The sequence below is a fragment of the Metopolophium dirhodum genome, chromosome 1 (genome assembly GCF_019925205.1).
Source record: "Metopolophium dirhodum isolate CAU chromosome 1, ASM1992520v1, whole genome shotgun sequence".
In the NCBI taxonomy this organism is placed as follows: Eukaryota; Metazoa; Arthropoda; class Insecta; order Hemiptera; family Aphididae; genus Metopolophium; species Metopolophium dirhodum.
The window spans coordinates 40,932,156-40,946,918 of NC_083560.1; the positions used below are offsets into that span (position 1 = coordinate 40,932,156).

Genomic DNA, 14,763 nt, shown 5'->3' on the forward strand with positions numbered 1-14,763 from the left:
ATTATTGAAACTTATAGAAAAAGAAAAAAGTCTATTTATCCCTTTTAGATCTTTTGAAACTTTTGAATATCCTGAACTCGGAACCACTAAAAAAGTTGTATGGAATTTGAAAACTGCTTCAAAATTAGAAAAACCTCGATTTATCATAATTGGATTACAAAAAGGACGCAAAAATTTGATAACAAAAGATTGTAGTATATTTGACCATTGCAATTTAACAAACGTTAAAGTATTTCTGAACTCGATAGCTTATCCGTACAATAATTTGAATTTAGATTTTACTAAAAATAATTTCACCTTATTATATAATATGTATACATCGTTTCAAGAATCCTACTATGAAAAAAGTATTCGTAACCCTATATTGAGTCCTTCTACTTTTCTGACAAACGCGCCAATTATAGTCATCGATACTTCGAAACAGAACGACTGAGTCACTGCTTCAGCAATAGATGTTCAATTGGAAATTGAAGCTTCAGAATTGCTCGCAGGTGTGACTGCTTACTGCTTATTAATTCATGATAGAATTGTAGAATTTGTACCTTTTACTAGAGAAGTAAGAAAACTTGTGTAAATATAATTAAGAATTAATTTATAACAGTAAAAAACTTTTATTAATTTGAAATATTTTTATTAAATATTATTTTAGTTTTAAGTAAGGTTTGATAAAAAATAATTTTGAATATAGTGTAAAAAATTTATGTATATACACTAAATAATTTTGTGTAATTAATAAATAGGTTTACAACATGTGTGTAATCTCAGTAATATGTGTCTCAGTAAATCGGTGACCCCTGGAGGGATATCCAGATTAAGTCTTAACCATTATGTTATAACACGTCAATGAACTGTAAACATACAGATGTATACTACTAGTACAGGATAATAAGCGATCAGGTTTATATAAAAATGATAAACTTGTTACACAATTGGTTAAGTACAATATTGTTTTAAATGATTTAGTTATACAAAAAATTAAAACATAATTTTATAAGTTATAACACTAAATTTCAAAATTGAATGATAAAGTATAAAATGTATCATTATTCTATATATTATTTATTTAATTTTATTTAATATTTACAAGGTCAATGTTCAATTTACAATATAGAATAACGATATTAACAAAAGTATAATAATATTTACCAATTATTACATTTTTAAATAATTCAATATAAGTATAGTATATAAACATAAATAGTCTTATATATTTAATATAATAGGATAAATAAAAAGTAAAATTATATACATTTTGCTTCATCATCTTCATAGAACCGCCATATTTCAATTTCAAAATTTATTATTAAATAATTACAGTATCATAAATCATATTACTTACAATTTAACATAATGAATCTCGACCAAAGTCAATCACAATACAATTATGTATATTATTATTTAATAATAATAAAATAGAAATTAATCATACATAAAAGTTAATGACCAATGTTGGAATATTAAAATATATACATAGTTTTACATACATTTTTCATTTTTACAATTTATAAAATGTTCAATGTATTATACCCCCCCCCCCCCCCCCCATAACTTCAAACAAAATAATAAACAATATTATGTCATATTTAGTAATATTAAATTTTTAATATTTTTATTAATTTAATTAGTTTAATTTATAATGTCCGTATGGTAGAGTGCAAATACCATCTTTTAATATGACACGTTTATCATCATTTGCACTCAATACTATTTTTCTGGTTGTTTTGGAATAAACATTATGTTTTGTTGCCTGTATTGAGTTAATATCACAGTATGCACTAATTTGACTAGATTCCCCATTTTGTGCATCCAAATGTTGGGAATTTTGTATACTGAACTTTGATAAAATATCTAAATAATGATTGACCGTCATATACTTGTCTCTAACATACTTTTTTACACCTTTTGTCTTTTTATATTCAATACCACTTACTGTGAGAACAGGAATTAGAACAGGAACCAAATAAATAAATACTCACTGAATTGTAAACAATATATGATTTATTGGTATTCGTTGTATAAATGATTTGCAGATTCAGTACCCGCGAAACTAGAGAAAATTACAATGATTATTGAGTCATCTTACTGATGATGACAATGATAAAAAAATAATGTAACGTGTATATAAAAATGAATACGAACACAACTTGGGAGCTGCATTAATAGAGAGCGTATCCAGTACGACACTATTATAATACGAAGTATTTTTGGTTATATTGACACAACGTAAAGAAAAACAAAATAAAAAAAATATAAATTATGGTGGTGTTTACATTGATTTAGCAAAGACATTAGAAAAACCAGAAAAACCGTTTAGGATATTTCAGAGCCTATATTTCGCTTTGTCATCCGTGTTAATGGTTTCATTACTTCAACCTTGTAATACAGGTTGTCCACTTTAAGTTTCAATCGTATTCCAACGGTTTTAGTTGAATGGTCATCTTGAAAACTAAAATCAGAACAAGTGACTCGCAGATCGTCGGGGATTCAGTTTGACAGCTCTTCACGATTGGAACACCATTTTCTAAGAGAGAATCCTCCCCTTTGCATAATTGTAACATGTCATCTTGAAGTTTGGCAGCTTCCAAAAGAACGGTATCACTGGTCAGAAGATCATCTATATAGAAGTCACGCTTGGTAATACGTGCTGCACTAGCAAGGTCATTCCTTTCACAGTCTGCTAAGAGATATAATGTTCTGATGGTCATAAAAGGTGCTGATGACGTTTCATAAGTAACCGTATTTAAACGACGTGTTTCCAATGGATCGTTTGGGTTTTTACGGCAAAGAATTTGTTGATATGACTGACAGTTTTCACTAACATTGATTTGCCTGTACAAATTTTCGATATCAGCTGTAAGAACTACCTGATGCATTCGGAATCTCATTAAAATTTTACAGAGATCATCTTGATCCTAACCTACCAATGTGGCAATGTATGTTATAGTTATACGTTACAGCAGTACCACAGCACACTGTATAGACAAATGAACCTTATTAAGACTGTGTTATGCTAATTGTTATGACTTATGAGTTATGACGTATGTAATTTTAAATATACTATGCCTAACCGTATAAAACTATAAGTGTTCCGTGATTCTAAAAATATATTAATTAAACCGCACATGATATATTACAGGGACTGGACAATTTATGATTTGATAGGTTTAAATGTTGGCTTCGGTTTGAGTTTTGGTTTTCAAATATATAAAATGTCTGTTTCGGTTTATACTGGTTTAACCCTTTTTGTTATAGGTAGGTACTTGATTTTTTCACCTATTTACGTGGAACTTTGTTTTAAACTTTTAGTAACTATTGGCTATAAAAGTTGAACATTTATTAAATATTTAACTACAAAATTATTTGAAAATTTTCAATTTGATAAATTACGACAAAATTTGAACTTTAAATGATAATAAAAATAACGTGGCATGTAGTATTAATATTTTTCATCTGCTATTGTAACAATATATCAGGAGCCTTGTATTAATTGTTCACGCTTTTCGACCCAACAAATAAAATGCATTATAGATATTTATAGAAAAAAACCTAAAAAAAATTGAAATTTGAAATTGTACGTAAACAAGTGAAAACTCAAAACGATTCAAAATATCTTCAAAATTGTATTGTGTATAGAAAATGGAAATATAAACATTCAGTTGAATTTTCATGTATCTAGAGTTATTCGTTCATATGTTTTAGAGTTACAGCAAAAACTAAAATCAATTTTTCGTAAAAGCTCCTGTTTTTCCTTAAGTCTTATGTTGTTTTTCCCGGCGCTTTTGATAACTATTGGGAATTTTAAATGTTGACTTCCCGAACGCACCAACTAGATTCACTTTCCCAACAAACAAGATACTGTTGAAGAAAATCAAAGCAGTTTACTGTCCAAACGGTGGTGACTCCAAATTAACTTAAGTATAATAAATTAAATAATGGCGGATACGGTGAATATGGTTCTCTATATATTAACAAACTATGTAGAAATCTATTTTGAATGGCCTCTAATTCTTATAAACATTATATTATTATTTAGTGAAATGTTCATCTACATTTGGTAATTTTTTTAAAGTTACACCAAAAAACAAAATAAATCTTTTTGAAAACTTAATTTTCGTAAAAATTTTTCTTAATTTTTTGTTTTTTTTTTATCCTGATGGTTTTTGCATATTTTGGTGATTTGTTCGTCTTTAGTCAAAATTCGAACTTTAGATGCTTATAAAAAAAATTGTGTATATGTGTTTTTAATATTTTTCAACAGCAATTGTAACAATATAATATAAGGAAACTTGTATTAAATTTTCACGCTTTTTGATCGAATGACTACAATTTTATTGGTATTTATAGAAAAAAAACTGAAAAAATTAAGAACTAAAAACGTCCGCAAAAAGCTCAAATAAAGATTCAAAATATTAAATGATATTAAGAAACATATCATAAATATATGAAATAAATTTCAAGTGTCTACGGTTATTCGTTTTTGAATTCCAACAAAATAAGAAAAACGCTACTTGTGAAATCGAGTGAATATCCAATGTTGTAAAAATTTTAACTTCAAACGATCATAAAAATTTAATTTGACTTTCTTATAGACAATTTTTGTTTGTGAAAGGTAGATAACTTTATAAGGAATCTTGTATTACATTTTTAAACGTTAGATTCAAAAATAAAAATGTTTAGGAATTTCTAACCCAAAATCAATTTTCGTGATTTTTACGCCTTTTATCAAAATTTAAACTTTAAATAATAATAAAATAAAATTGTGACTGGATTTATAATATTTTTTAAATGTCATTGTAACAATATATTAAGAGCCTTGTATAAAATTTAGGTTGATTAGTTTTGGAGTGCATTGCACGCAAACCCGTTGTACGTTTAATTTGTATATAATATAATATAAGATATATTATGTGCGTCTAGGTATACCTGACTTGCAGAGTCACATAGAGCTGTCTAAGAACTTAGCTAAAGTAGGCACTGTTTAGGTAACACAAAGTACCTATAATAACCTATTCAAATTACGTGGATTGAAATAATAGTCATTGAGATGACTCTAGAATCCATACCTAATAAGTAATAACTTCACAACAGTGGAGCAATAGTTAATTTTATCATTGACTTTACATGTCTTAATTAAACAAAACATTTTTAGCATTTTCCCCAACAAATAAAATAGTATTGAAATTTATAGAAAAAAAAACTAAAATAATTAGAAACTGAAAATGTCTGTAAACAGTTCAAAATAAATCAAAATATGTTGACAGTTTTATCGTGTATAGAAGAATAAAAACAAATATAAGCAACCAGACACCAGTAAACATTTCATGTACATGTTCATTTGTTTTAGAGTTACACCAAAAACCAAATAATTTCTAATGCTACTAATTATCTCAACATTATGAGTAAACATGTTTTTTTCTCTAGTATAAATGGTATAGCTAGAAGTCAAAATGATTCTAATAGTAATATTGATCACATATTTTTAAAAAATATAGATATTAACCTTATCTCTAGTTGTACTATACGTATTAGTATTAGGTACTCATCATATGGTACTTTCAACAGATATCGATTCTCTAAAAAACAATAAACAATCTAAATATGTTTCTTTTAATCAAACTACAATTTATTAAAAAGATTAATTATAACAGATTAAATTCAATCTTAAATAGCGAAGATTGGAAGAAACATTTTTTTAATCTGCCTATTAATGATGCATTAACTATGTTCAATGAAAAAAATAGTAGGTACTGCTATAAATAGTCGTACAAATTAAGTTAAAATACAAAATTGCCGTAAATTTATTCAACTAAAAAAATGGATAACAAGGAGTATCTTAGTTTAATTTAATAAAAAAGAAAAAATGTACAAAAAAAACGAAATAGGACTTTTGATTTAAATTTTGCTACTAAATTCTCAAAATACAAAAATCTACTTAAATTGTTATTAAAAATGCACGTATACTACACTATCAAAATAAAATTATATACAAACAAATTTAAATACTAAATCTACATGGCGTATTGGCGTATTATAAATGAAATAATTGATAATAAAAATAAACCTAAAATACCAATTGCCTCGCTTTATAGTAATGGTGATAAAATAGTTGAAGACAAATTTGAAATTTGTAATATTCTAAATGATTATTTTACCAATGTTGGTGAGAATATATCAAAAAATATCATAAATTAGATTGAAAATATTTAAATAATTGTCACGTAGATGAATCATTATTTCTAAAACTATTAAAACTTATTAAAAGATGAGTGTTCATATTATGAATATGGAATGACAAATTATTTTTTAAAAAGATCGTTTTACCTATTTTTTTATTATTTAATAAGGCTATAAAATTTGGAGTTTTTCCTGATTGTTTTAAAAAATGTTTCATTGTTCCTTTATTCAAAATAGGCGATAAAAAAATCTGTGACAACTATAGACCTATTTCACTTTCACTATCTATTAGTAAAATATTTGAGAAATGTTTAAAAAAACGTTTATACGACTTTTTAATAAAAAATTATTTTTTTCAAAAAACTTATATGGTTTTCAGTCAGGTAAATCAACAATTAACGCTTTAGTCCAAGCAGATAAATATATTAGGGAAAATTTAGATAATAATAATAAAGTAATGGGCATTTTTCTTGATCTGAAAAAAGCGTTCGATTAGGTAAACTATAATATTTTAATCAGTAAGCTTGAATATGGTGGTGTTCGCGCTAAACACTTAATCTATACTCATCTTTTTTGGTTGGAAGATATCAAACTATTAGAATAGATAACGATTTAAGCAACTTTTTACCAATTAACTATGGAATCCCACAAGGTACACTGTTAGGACCTCTATTTTTTATAATTTATACAAATAGTTTATTTGGTTTAAATTTAAACGCTAAAATAATTAGTTTTGCTGATGATACCTTAATTTTAGTTAGCGGTACCTCAAATAATGTAATTAATACACTGGCTACACGCACCTTGGAAACAATTAATACCTGGTTTGAAAATAATTTACTTAAACTTAATATTAAAAAATCTAAGTATATGTATTTTAAAATGTATAATAATAAAAGTTTAATATACAATTCTTTAGTAATAATACACTGCTCTAATTGTAATATGTCATTAGATTCTTGGAAATGTGATAAACTTGAACATGTTGACTCAATTAAATACCTTGGGGTGATTTTTGATAGAAACTTGAGGTGGCCTGCACATATAAATCATGTGGCTAGTATGATACGAAAGCGGTTTTATAAATTTAAATTCTTAAAAGATATCCTCAACTCCAAGACCTTGCGTACAGTCTATTTAGCATTAGTACAATCCATTATTAACTATGGTATAGTTGTTTGAGGAAACGCATCTAAGTTTGCTTTAAATCCGCTTATTATTACATTAAACTCACTGTTGAGATTTATACTTTTAAAACCGTATGATTTTCATTTAGATGACCTTTTTAGGACATTCAATGTAAGAAACCTAAATGGCTTGTAGGTATATATGGAATATCCTTAATTATATTTTTAACATAGATCCAAAAGAATATTACCCGTCACATAGCTATCAAACACGCATGAAACAAACTGTAAATCTGAATATCCCAGTAACCAATAAAGAATTTGTTGGAACAATGGTTTTTAATGTCGGTATTCGTTTATGTATTAAACTTAACATTAATTTAAAATCAAATAAAAATAAATATCATTATAAAATTTTTTTAAAACATCTAAATCTTAACTATGTTACATTATATAAAAAAAAAAATAATACTTTTAGTTGTATTCTCATCTTTATATTACTCTAAAAAATTAAATGTTTATTCTATACTTATGTAATACGTAAATAATAATATAATATAAATATAAACAAACAACGATTCTGAGCGGTGACAGTTTGTCAGTGTGGAAATTTTATATTATATCTACTATTATTAAAGACTGGATGTAGATGTTTTTTAAATTGTAAAATATGCATACAAACATGCACTAAAAAAAGTCAAAATATGCAAGAACAAAATACAAAATTATAGTAAAATTTAAATTTTTATTTAACTTTAATTTTAGTAACATTTTTATAAACAATAAGTAAAATATAATCTACCACAAAAATGCAGTACAAAAATGTAATTAAATTTTTAGATTTTTAGATTTTTAAATTTTATTCATTAATAGATTGCAAACCAAGTAAATACCATTTTAGTAAATAGGTGAGTATGACACGTTTAATTCTTTGAAAAATAATATATGATAATTCAACGTACATATTTTAATCTTTTTTCATATGTAATATCACTAATATGTGTTTTAAATAGTATCATACTTATGCCATATAATTTATTTATAATGTCAACCATAAAATTATTGGATATAGCCATTAAGTCATGGGAATATTAAATTAGCAAATTTAAAAAGTGCGTTGAGTAAAAAAGCTTGAAAATTTAATAGAGGGCTCCTAATTTGGTGTTTCAAAGGCAGATGAAAAATATTTAAAATACATAGGCACATTTTTTTTAATAAGCATTTAAACTTTAAAGTTCGAATTTTGACAAAATTTATCAAAAACTCGAAAATTATAAATCATTGTAATTAAAAAATTATAAAATATTCAGTTTTTTGACTAAAGATTGAAAATTATAAACAAAGATTCATATAGGTATAGGTAATTATAATTTATTTTTAATCAATTATAGATATTTTATAAACATTATGATAAATGATATAGAAACTATAATTATTGTTCGTAATTAGACTCATAATGGGGATTGATTTCGTTTACATTTCCATAATCATTAACGTCCACACTTTCCAATGACTGTGATGAGAAACTTGTACTTGGTGCCGGTGAATATTGTGGTAAATTTACGAATTTACTGGTATTGCGTGTTTCTAATTCGAAGACCATTTGAAGCGACTTCATTTTTGCTTCATTTATCAATGCTGGACTAAGTTTTTTAACAGACATCGCGATACGTTTAAAAAATAAATCGATCTCATCTTCACGATTTTGAGCCATATTCTTCATGATCTCATTTCTCTCAATACGCTTATCTTCTAGAAGCTGTATAACTTTTTCATTATATTTTTGACGCTTGCTTTTTAGTGATTTTTGCAACTTCGAATTTTGTAGAGTTGGGTCTTCATTTGAATTTTCACCGATTGAACAAATCGATTGGTTATTAATTTCCTCTGGTACCTGCAGCAAATCATCGTTTACTTCTGTACTCGAATCATCGTCTCCACCTTCCTCGCCACACTCAATATTTGATATGCTACTATAAATCAAATGTATATGGTTAAATTAAATTCATAAACAAAACATTTAAAAATAAATACTCACTCTCGCTTGTAATCAGCTTTTCCAAGAAACGACAGCTTATCAGCTAATGACCAATGCTTAGGTTTACATAAAGCAGATGATCCAGTTCCCATTCCTTTCTTAACCCTTTTATGGTACGTGTCCTTGATGTTCCTCCACCTTTTTTTACAATCCTCTACTGCAAATAAAAGTAACAAAATAAGTACTAAAAGCTGATAAAACAACAAAAAATACAGAAACAAACTTAATTCGTAAATTTAATGACAAACTCTTTTTAGCGTAACTTGTTGCAGTAAGTGGGCGGTGATGAATCAGCCAGGACAAGTTTTTTTTATATATAGATAGACATACGATAAACTTACCTATATTATATAATTGTTATTATTTATATAAATAATTATCATATCGTTTGAAATGTACAGTCACGTGAATATAGTTTAGGGCCAGTTGCACCGTCTATGATTAAAATACGATTAAGCTTAATCAGCTGATAACAGATATTTAACCGGCCAAATTTGGTCGGTTAAACTGTGATTAACTTTAATCAGAGACGGTGCAACTGGCACTTACAATAATAGGAAAATATAAATAATATTATATATAATACTATTAATACTACTAATACTTATATAATAATCTAATATGTTATTTATACCATTTTGATTGGGTCAACTATTGAGTCAATATTGAAGTATAAATAAATTGTTAGTACACAACTAGACAGGAATGATATTTTAAGCTCGTTCATAATTATATTAAACAGTTTATTATTAGTATCAATAATAACAATAAGTAAAATAATTTTGTATTTTTAGGTTTATGTTAAGTGGCGAATTGTACCACTCACTGCAATTTGCATTCAGAATATCGGCTAGTTACATTAGAAAAATTGTAAAAATTACACTTAGAGTTCTAAAAGAAAAATTAAGTCCTATATTTTTACCGTCGATCAAATGTGATGAGCTGAAAGGAAAAGCTGAAGAATTTGGACAAAAATGGCATTTTCCTAATTGTGCAGGGGCAGTTGACGGTAAACACGTTCGCGTGTTTTGTCCTAAACGATCAGGGTCACTGTACTACAACTACAAAATTTTTTTTTCCAATGTCTTACTAGCTGTTGTTGATGCAAATTATAAATTTATTTTTACGGATGTCGGATCATATGGTAAGGAGGGTGATAGTGGTATATTCGACAAAAGTAATCTAGGAAAGCTGTATAGAAATGGGAATTTATTTCCTCCACCCTGTAAGCTACCAAACTCGAGTATTGTATTGCCACACGTTTTTTTAGGTGACGAGGCTTTTCGCTTACATACAAATATAATGAAACCTTATTCTTGTACTGTTGCAAGGTAGTAATTCTTGGCTGAATTTCTTCTAATTCGTTTCTCAGTATAACGAATTTTTTTTTCATATGGTACTATATTATAGTAAAAATATTATAATTTTTCGCGTGTCTTTAATATATTTTCGTGTGCCACCTCGGGCACGCGTACGATGGATTTGCCATCCCTGCTCTATAGAATATAGTCGCGCACTGCAGACGCTAGCTTTATAGTGTCTAATTCTTCACGCTGAATGAGTATATAAACCAGATCGTTTTCTAATACTAGGAAGTATATTTAAAAAATATAAGATTGGTATGATAAGTCTACTGTACCGGTCACCCTTTTTCTTTAAATTTTTTACCCTCAAAATATGTGTACAACTTTACTAGCGGTATACTGAATTCAAAAAAATTTGAAAAAAATTGCGGAAACTTAGGCCCTGTTCAAAAGTTACAGCAAACCATAGTTTTCGATATTATACAGTGCTTCCTGCTCAAATCTGGTTGACTTTTTCTATTTTCTACTCCCACGGGATGTCAAGTAAAGTAGACTTATTCCGAAGTTTTTCGTTACCTCGAGACCACCCAATATGATTTTACTTAAAAAATCGAGGGATGTTTTCGATTTTAATTGTCCGAACAAGTGACTCCGCTATAATATTACATTTTGCTGTAATTGGAATTTATTTCCGTAATAAAGAAAATATTATTATTATTATATGTTTTAAATCGATCCAGAACTTATAATTATCCTCATATGTGGTGATGACAGGTTTGGAGGCCAAACCCATAGTAAGTTTTTACAATAATATCTACGATATATTTATTTAAAGAAAACCATGTTTGTAAATTACTGTTGAAACTGAATGCATCAAATGTTTATATTTTTAAATTACTATAATTTTCCTTTACAATATTTATGTATTGAATAGTTGGTAAAACTGCGTAAATTTAAGTATCACTCCTCAAAAGTTCAAAAACCACTAAAACACTTAAAATTTCAACTTACAAAAAAAAAAAAATTAATTAAAATTAAAAAAATAATATGTCGTTGTTACGTGTAAGTATACAATGTAATAACTGTGTAAAAAAAATTCTATTTTTATCGTTGAAGTGTGAAAATTAAATAATATAAAAATGCATAAAAGTTTGAAAATATCAATCAAATAATGTATATATTTTATACAAACAGCTGTAAGTCAGGTGTATGTTAATTAATTCTTTTGAAATTCTGGTTTAAGCGTCAGAATATTGTAACGATAATTTATTGATAAAAAAACAATAATTTTTTAGTGTCTACCACCGCATTATTATATAATATTTAATATTTAAATAAATAATACAGAATATTCAATGTTTTAATATATTTTAATAAATAATAATAAATAAATGATCAAATAAGTCTGTAAGTAATTGTAAGTAAATGTTTAATATCATTATCAACTAGTTAAAATAAAATGAATAAAATATAGATGAACTATAAATAATAAATACAATTAGTACCAGAGTAATTTTTGTAATTCTAAAGAGGCTATTGCTTATTTCATGTACTTCAACACTTTTATAGATATGTTTTACACAGTGTTGGGAAGGAACGCGTTCCTGGAACGCGTTCCTTTTATAGGAACGAAGCTCGGAACGAGTTCCTATTTTGAAGGAACTTGAACGAAAATTTCCGTTCCTCAAATAATGAAAAAATTTTAACACGTTGAGTGCCACAGTATATTTTATGAAGCGCATATAGTGTGTTTCCGCGCCAAAACTGAGCCGCGACGCCGTCGGTCGACTACGTGTCGTGTTCCGGGTCGTTTCCGGTTCCGCGCTCCAAATTAGTTCTTCTCAAACAAAACAAAATGTCAGTATAAAAATATTTTTTCAAATAAATTGAATTAAAAAAAAAAACAGATTGTTGTATCATACTATGTCCTATACTCCTATGGGCTATAAGCCTATAACCTATAGCATGTCTCTATGTGTGGTGTATCGTGTATAGTACACACTATACACTGTATACTATACTACTATAGTAATATACATGTATAATATTATGCAATTATGCAATATGAATGTATATATATAAAGTTTCAAGTCTACGCTATACAACTTTTGAATTATAACAAAAAAAATCTAAGACAAATCACTTTTGTTAAAAATCGGTGCTCCTAGAAAGGAGTGAGTTAACCGATTTCAGTGGTGGTCAATGGTGTTTTTTGCGAAAAATTTTTAAGTCAGAAATAATCGGTTAACTCTCTCGGTTCGATTATTTCTGACTTAAAAATTGTTCGCAAAATACACCATTGACCACCACTCAAATTGCAAAAAAAGGAACATGAAGGAACGGGAACGCGTTCCTTTTTAAAAAGGAACGGGAACGCGTTCTTTTTTCGGGACAGGAAAGAGGAACGGGAACGAGTTCCTTTCTTACAGTAGGAACGAGGAACGGGAACGAGTTCCTTTTTAAAAGGAACTTTCCCAACACTGGTTTTACATTAACAAATATTCCAGTGATCCAGTTTAATGAACTGTTGGTAGAAAAAGCCATACATATTGAACAATGCATTTTATTATTAATAACATTGTAACTTAACCACTTACGTTGAACAACTTCTTTGTTATGTTTATTTTCTAGATACCTATAATATACCTTTGAAACATCAAAACATATTTCAGGACCAGTAGGCTGTATTGGATGACTGTTGACAAAAGAAACTTTTACATTAGTTGACATATTTATTGGTGGAATGGAATATCCAGTACTACTAGTATTGTCATTTTCGACATTTGCTACATTATCAGTTGTATTAATATTAAAATCAAAATCATTTTTCAAACTATCTGGGATTTTATTAATATGTTCTTGTGTAATATCTATACTGCCATCATCATAATTACTATTCATTTCTTTGGATGGAATTACAGATAATGTAGTAGCCTCAACATTTTCTTGTACTATATTAATATTTGAATTATTGCTAAGCCTAAGTTCTACAGATTTAATAATTTCTGTTGAAGCATTCTTGGACACTTCTGTAATCTGTATTAATGTTTTCAATTTCATGTTTAGTGTTACCATTATTATGATTTTGGACACTAACAAAAGATAACTTGGACTGTTTTGGATGGTTAGCTGCATAAATAAGCTCAGCTTGACGTTTTTTTTGTCGTTTTTGATGACCTGACAGCATACTTGTATGTTGTTTATTATTCATTACGTGACTCGTGTATTTTATTTTGATATACAATCTTCTGTAAAATAATATTTAATATTTTTAACTAAGTCAAGTAAGCAAGTAGGTACCTAATTAGCAAATGATGTGTTTGTATTCCAGATTTGTATTAAATCCTACAATGCATGACATTTTGTGTTAAAAAAAATTCTTTTTCATGAGAATTTGATGCTGAGTTCGGGAAAAATTTCAAAAATATCGTTATTTTCAAATAAAACAAATATGGTTATATTTAAGATTAGGTAAAAACAAAAAATTAGAAAATCGATAGTCAACATTTCGCTTGGAAAATTTGGGAAATTATCAACAATTATACGTATCTACAGTTTCTATTAAAATTAAAAAAAAAATACTAATAATGCAGCATATTACATAACAAAAAATACCAAAGTTATAATAACAATTCCAAAAAATAAAACGTGTGAAATAGAATGTGTACGTGCGGGTACGATTATGCCGCGATATCCCGCAAGCGTATGCACGGTACACCGCTTCGTCCAAACATACCAATGATAATTTTTTTCCAAACTAAATAAAGCAATTTATTTAATATAATTAACTAATAAATCTGAACAATTTACCCGCGGATTATGATTTCCGACTATGAGATAATAAAGTTTATTATTGTGGTATGTGAGTGTATTAAATAAGTAGCAAGCGTGTGGGTTTTTAAACCGCGATTTACTCTCGAGCTACACTCTGTAGATTATCTGACTATATACAATATTATAATATGTAAATATCTTACCGTTATAGTTTGTGATATGTAACTTATAAAATAAAACTTGATAGTTGACGTTGACACGCTGATCAAGACGCACAGACGACAGTCGACAGTCGATAGACGATAGTGCCGAGCATCGTGCAGTCAGCACTATACAAAACAATCCA

At 27.5% G+C, this 14,763-nt stretch overlaps 1 protein-coding gene across 1 annotated transcript; it reads right to left on the minus strand.

The window, feature by feature from the left end:
- Positions 1-8,733: 8,733 nt before the first annotated feature.
- On the minus strand, positions 8,734-13,854 carry LOC132938529 (uncharacterized). The gene is made up of 6 exons (XM_061005421.1): positions 13,741-13,854; positions 13,520-13,679; positions 13,241-13,429; positions 10,809-10,835; positions 9,340-9,496; positions 8,734-9,274 (listed from the first exon to the last, which is right to left on the minus strand). Exons 1-6 carry the CDS (start codon positions 13,852-13,854, stop codon positions 8,734-8,736), a joined length of 1,188 nt encoding a protein of 395 aa, XP_060861404.1.
- Positions 13,855-14,763: the final 909 nt, after the last annotated feature.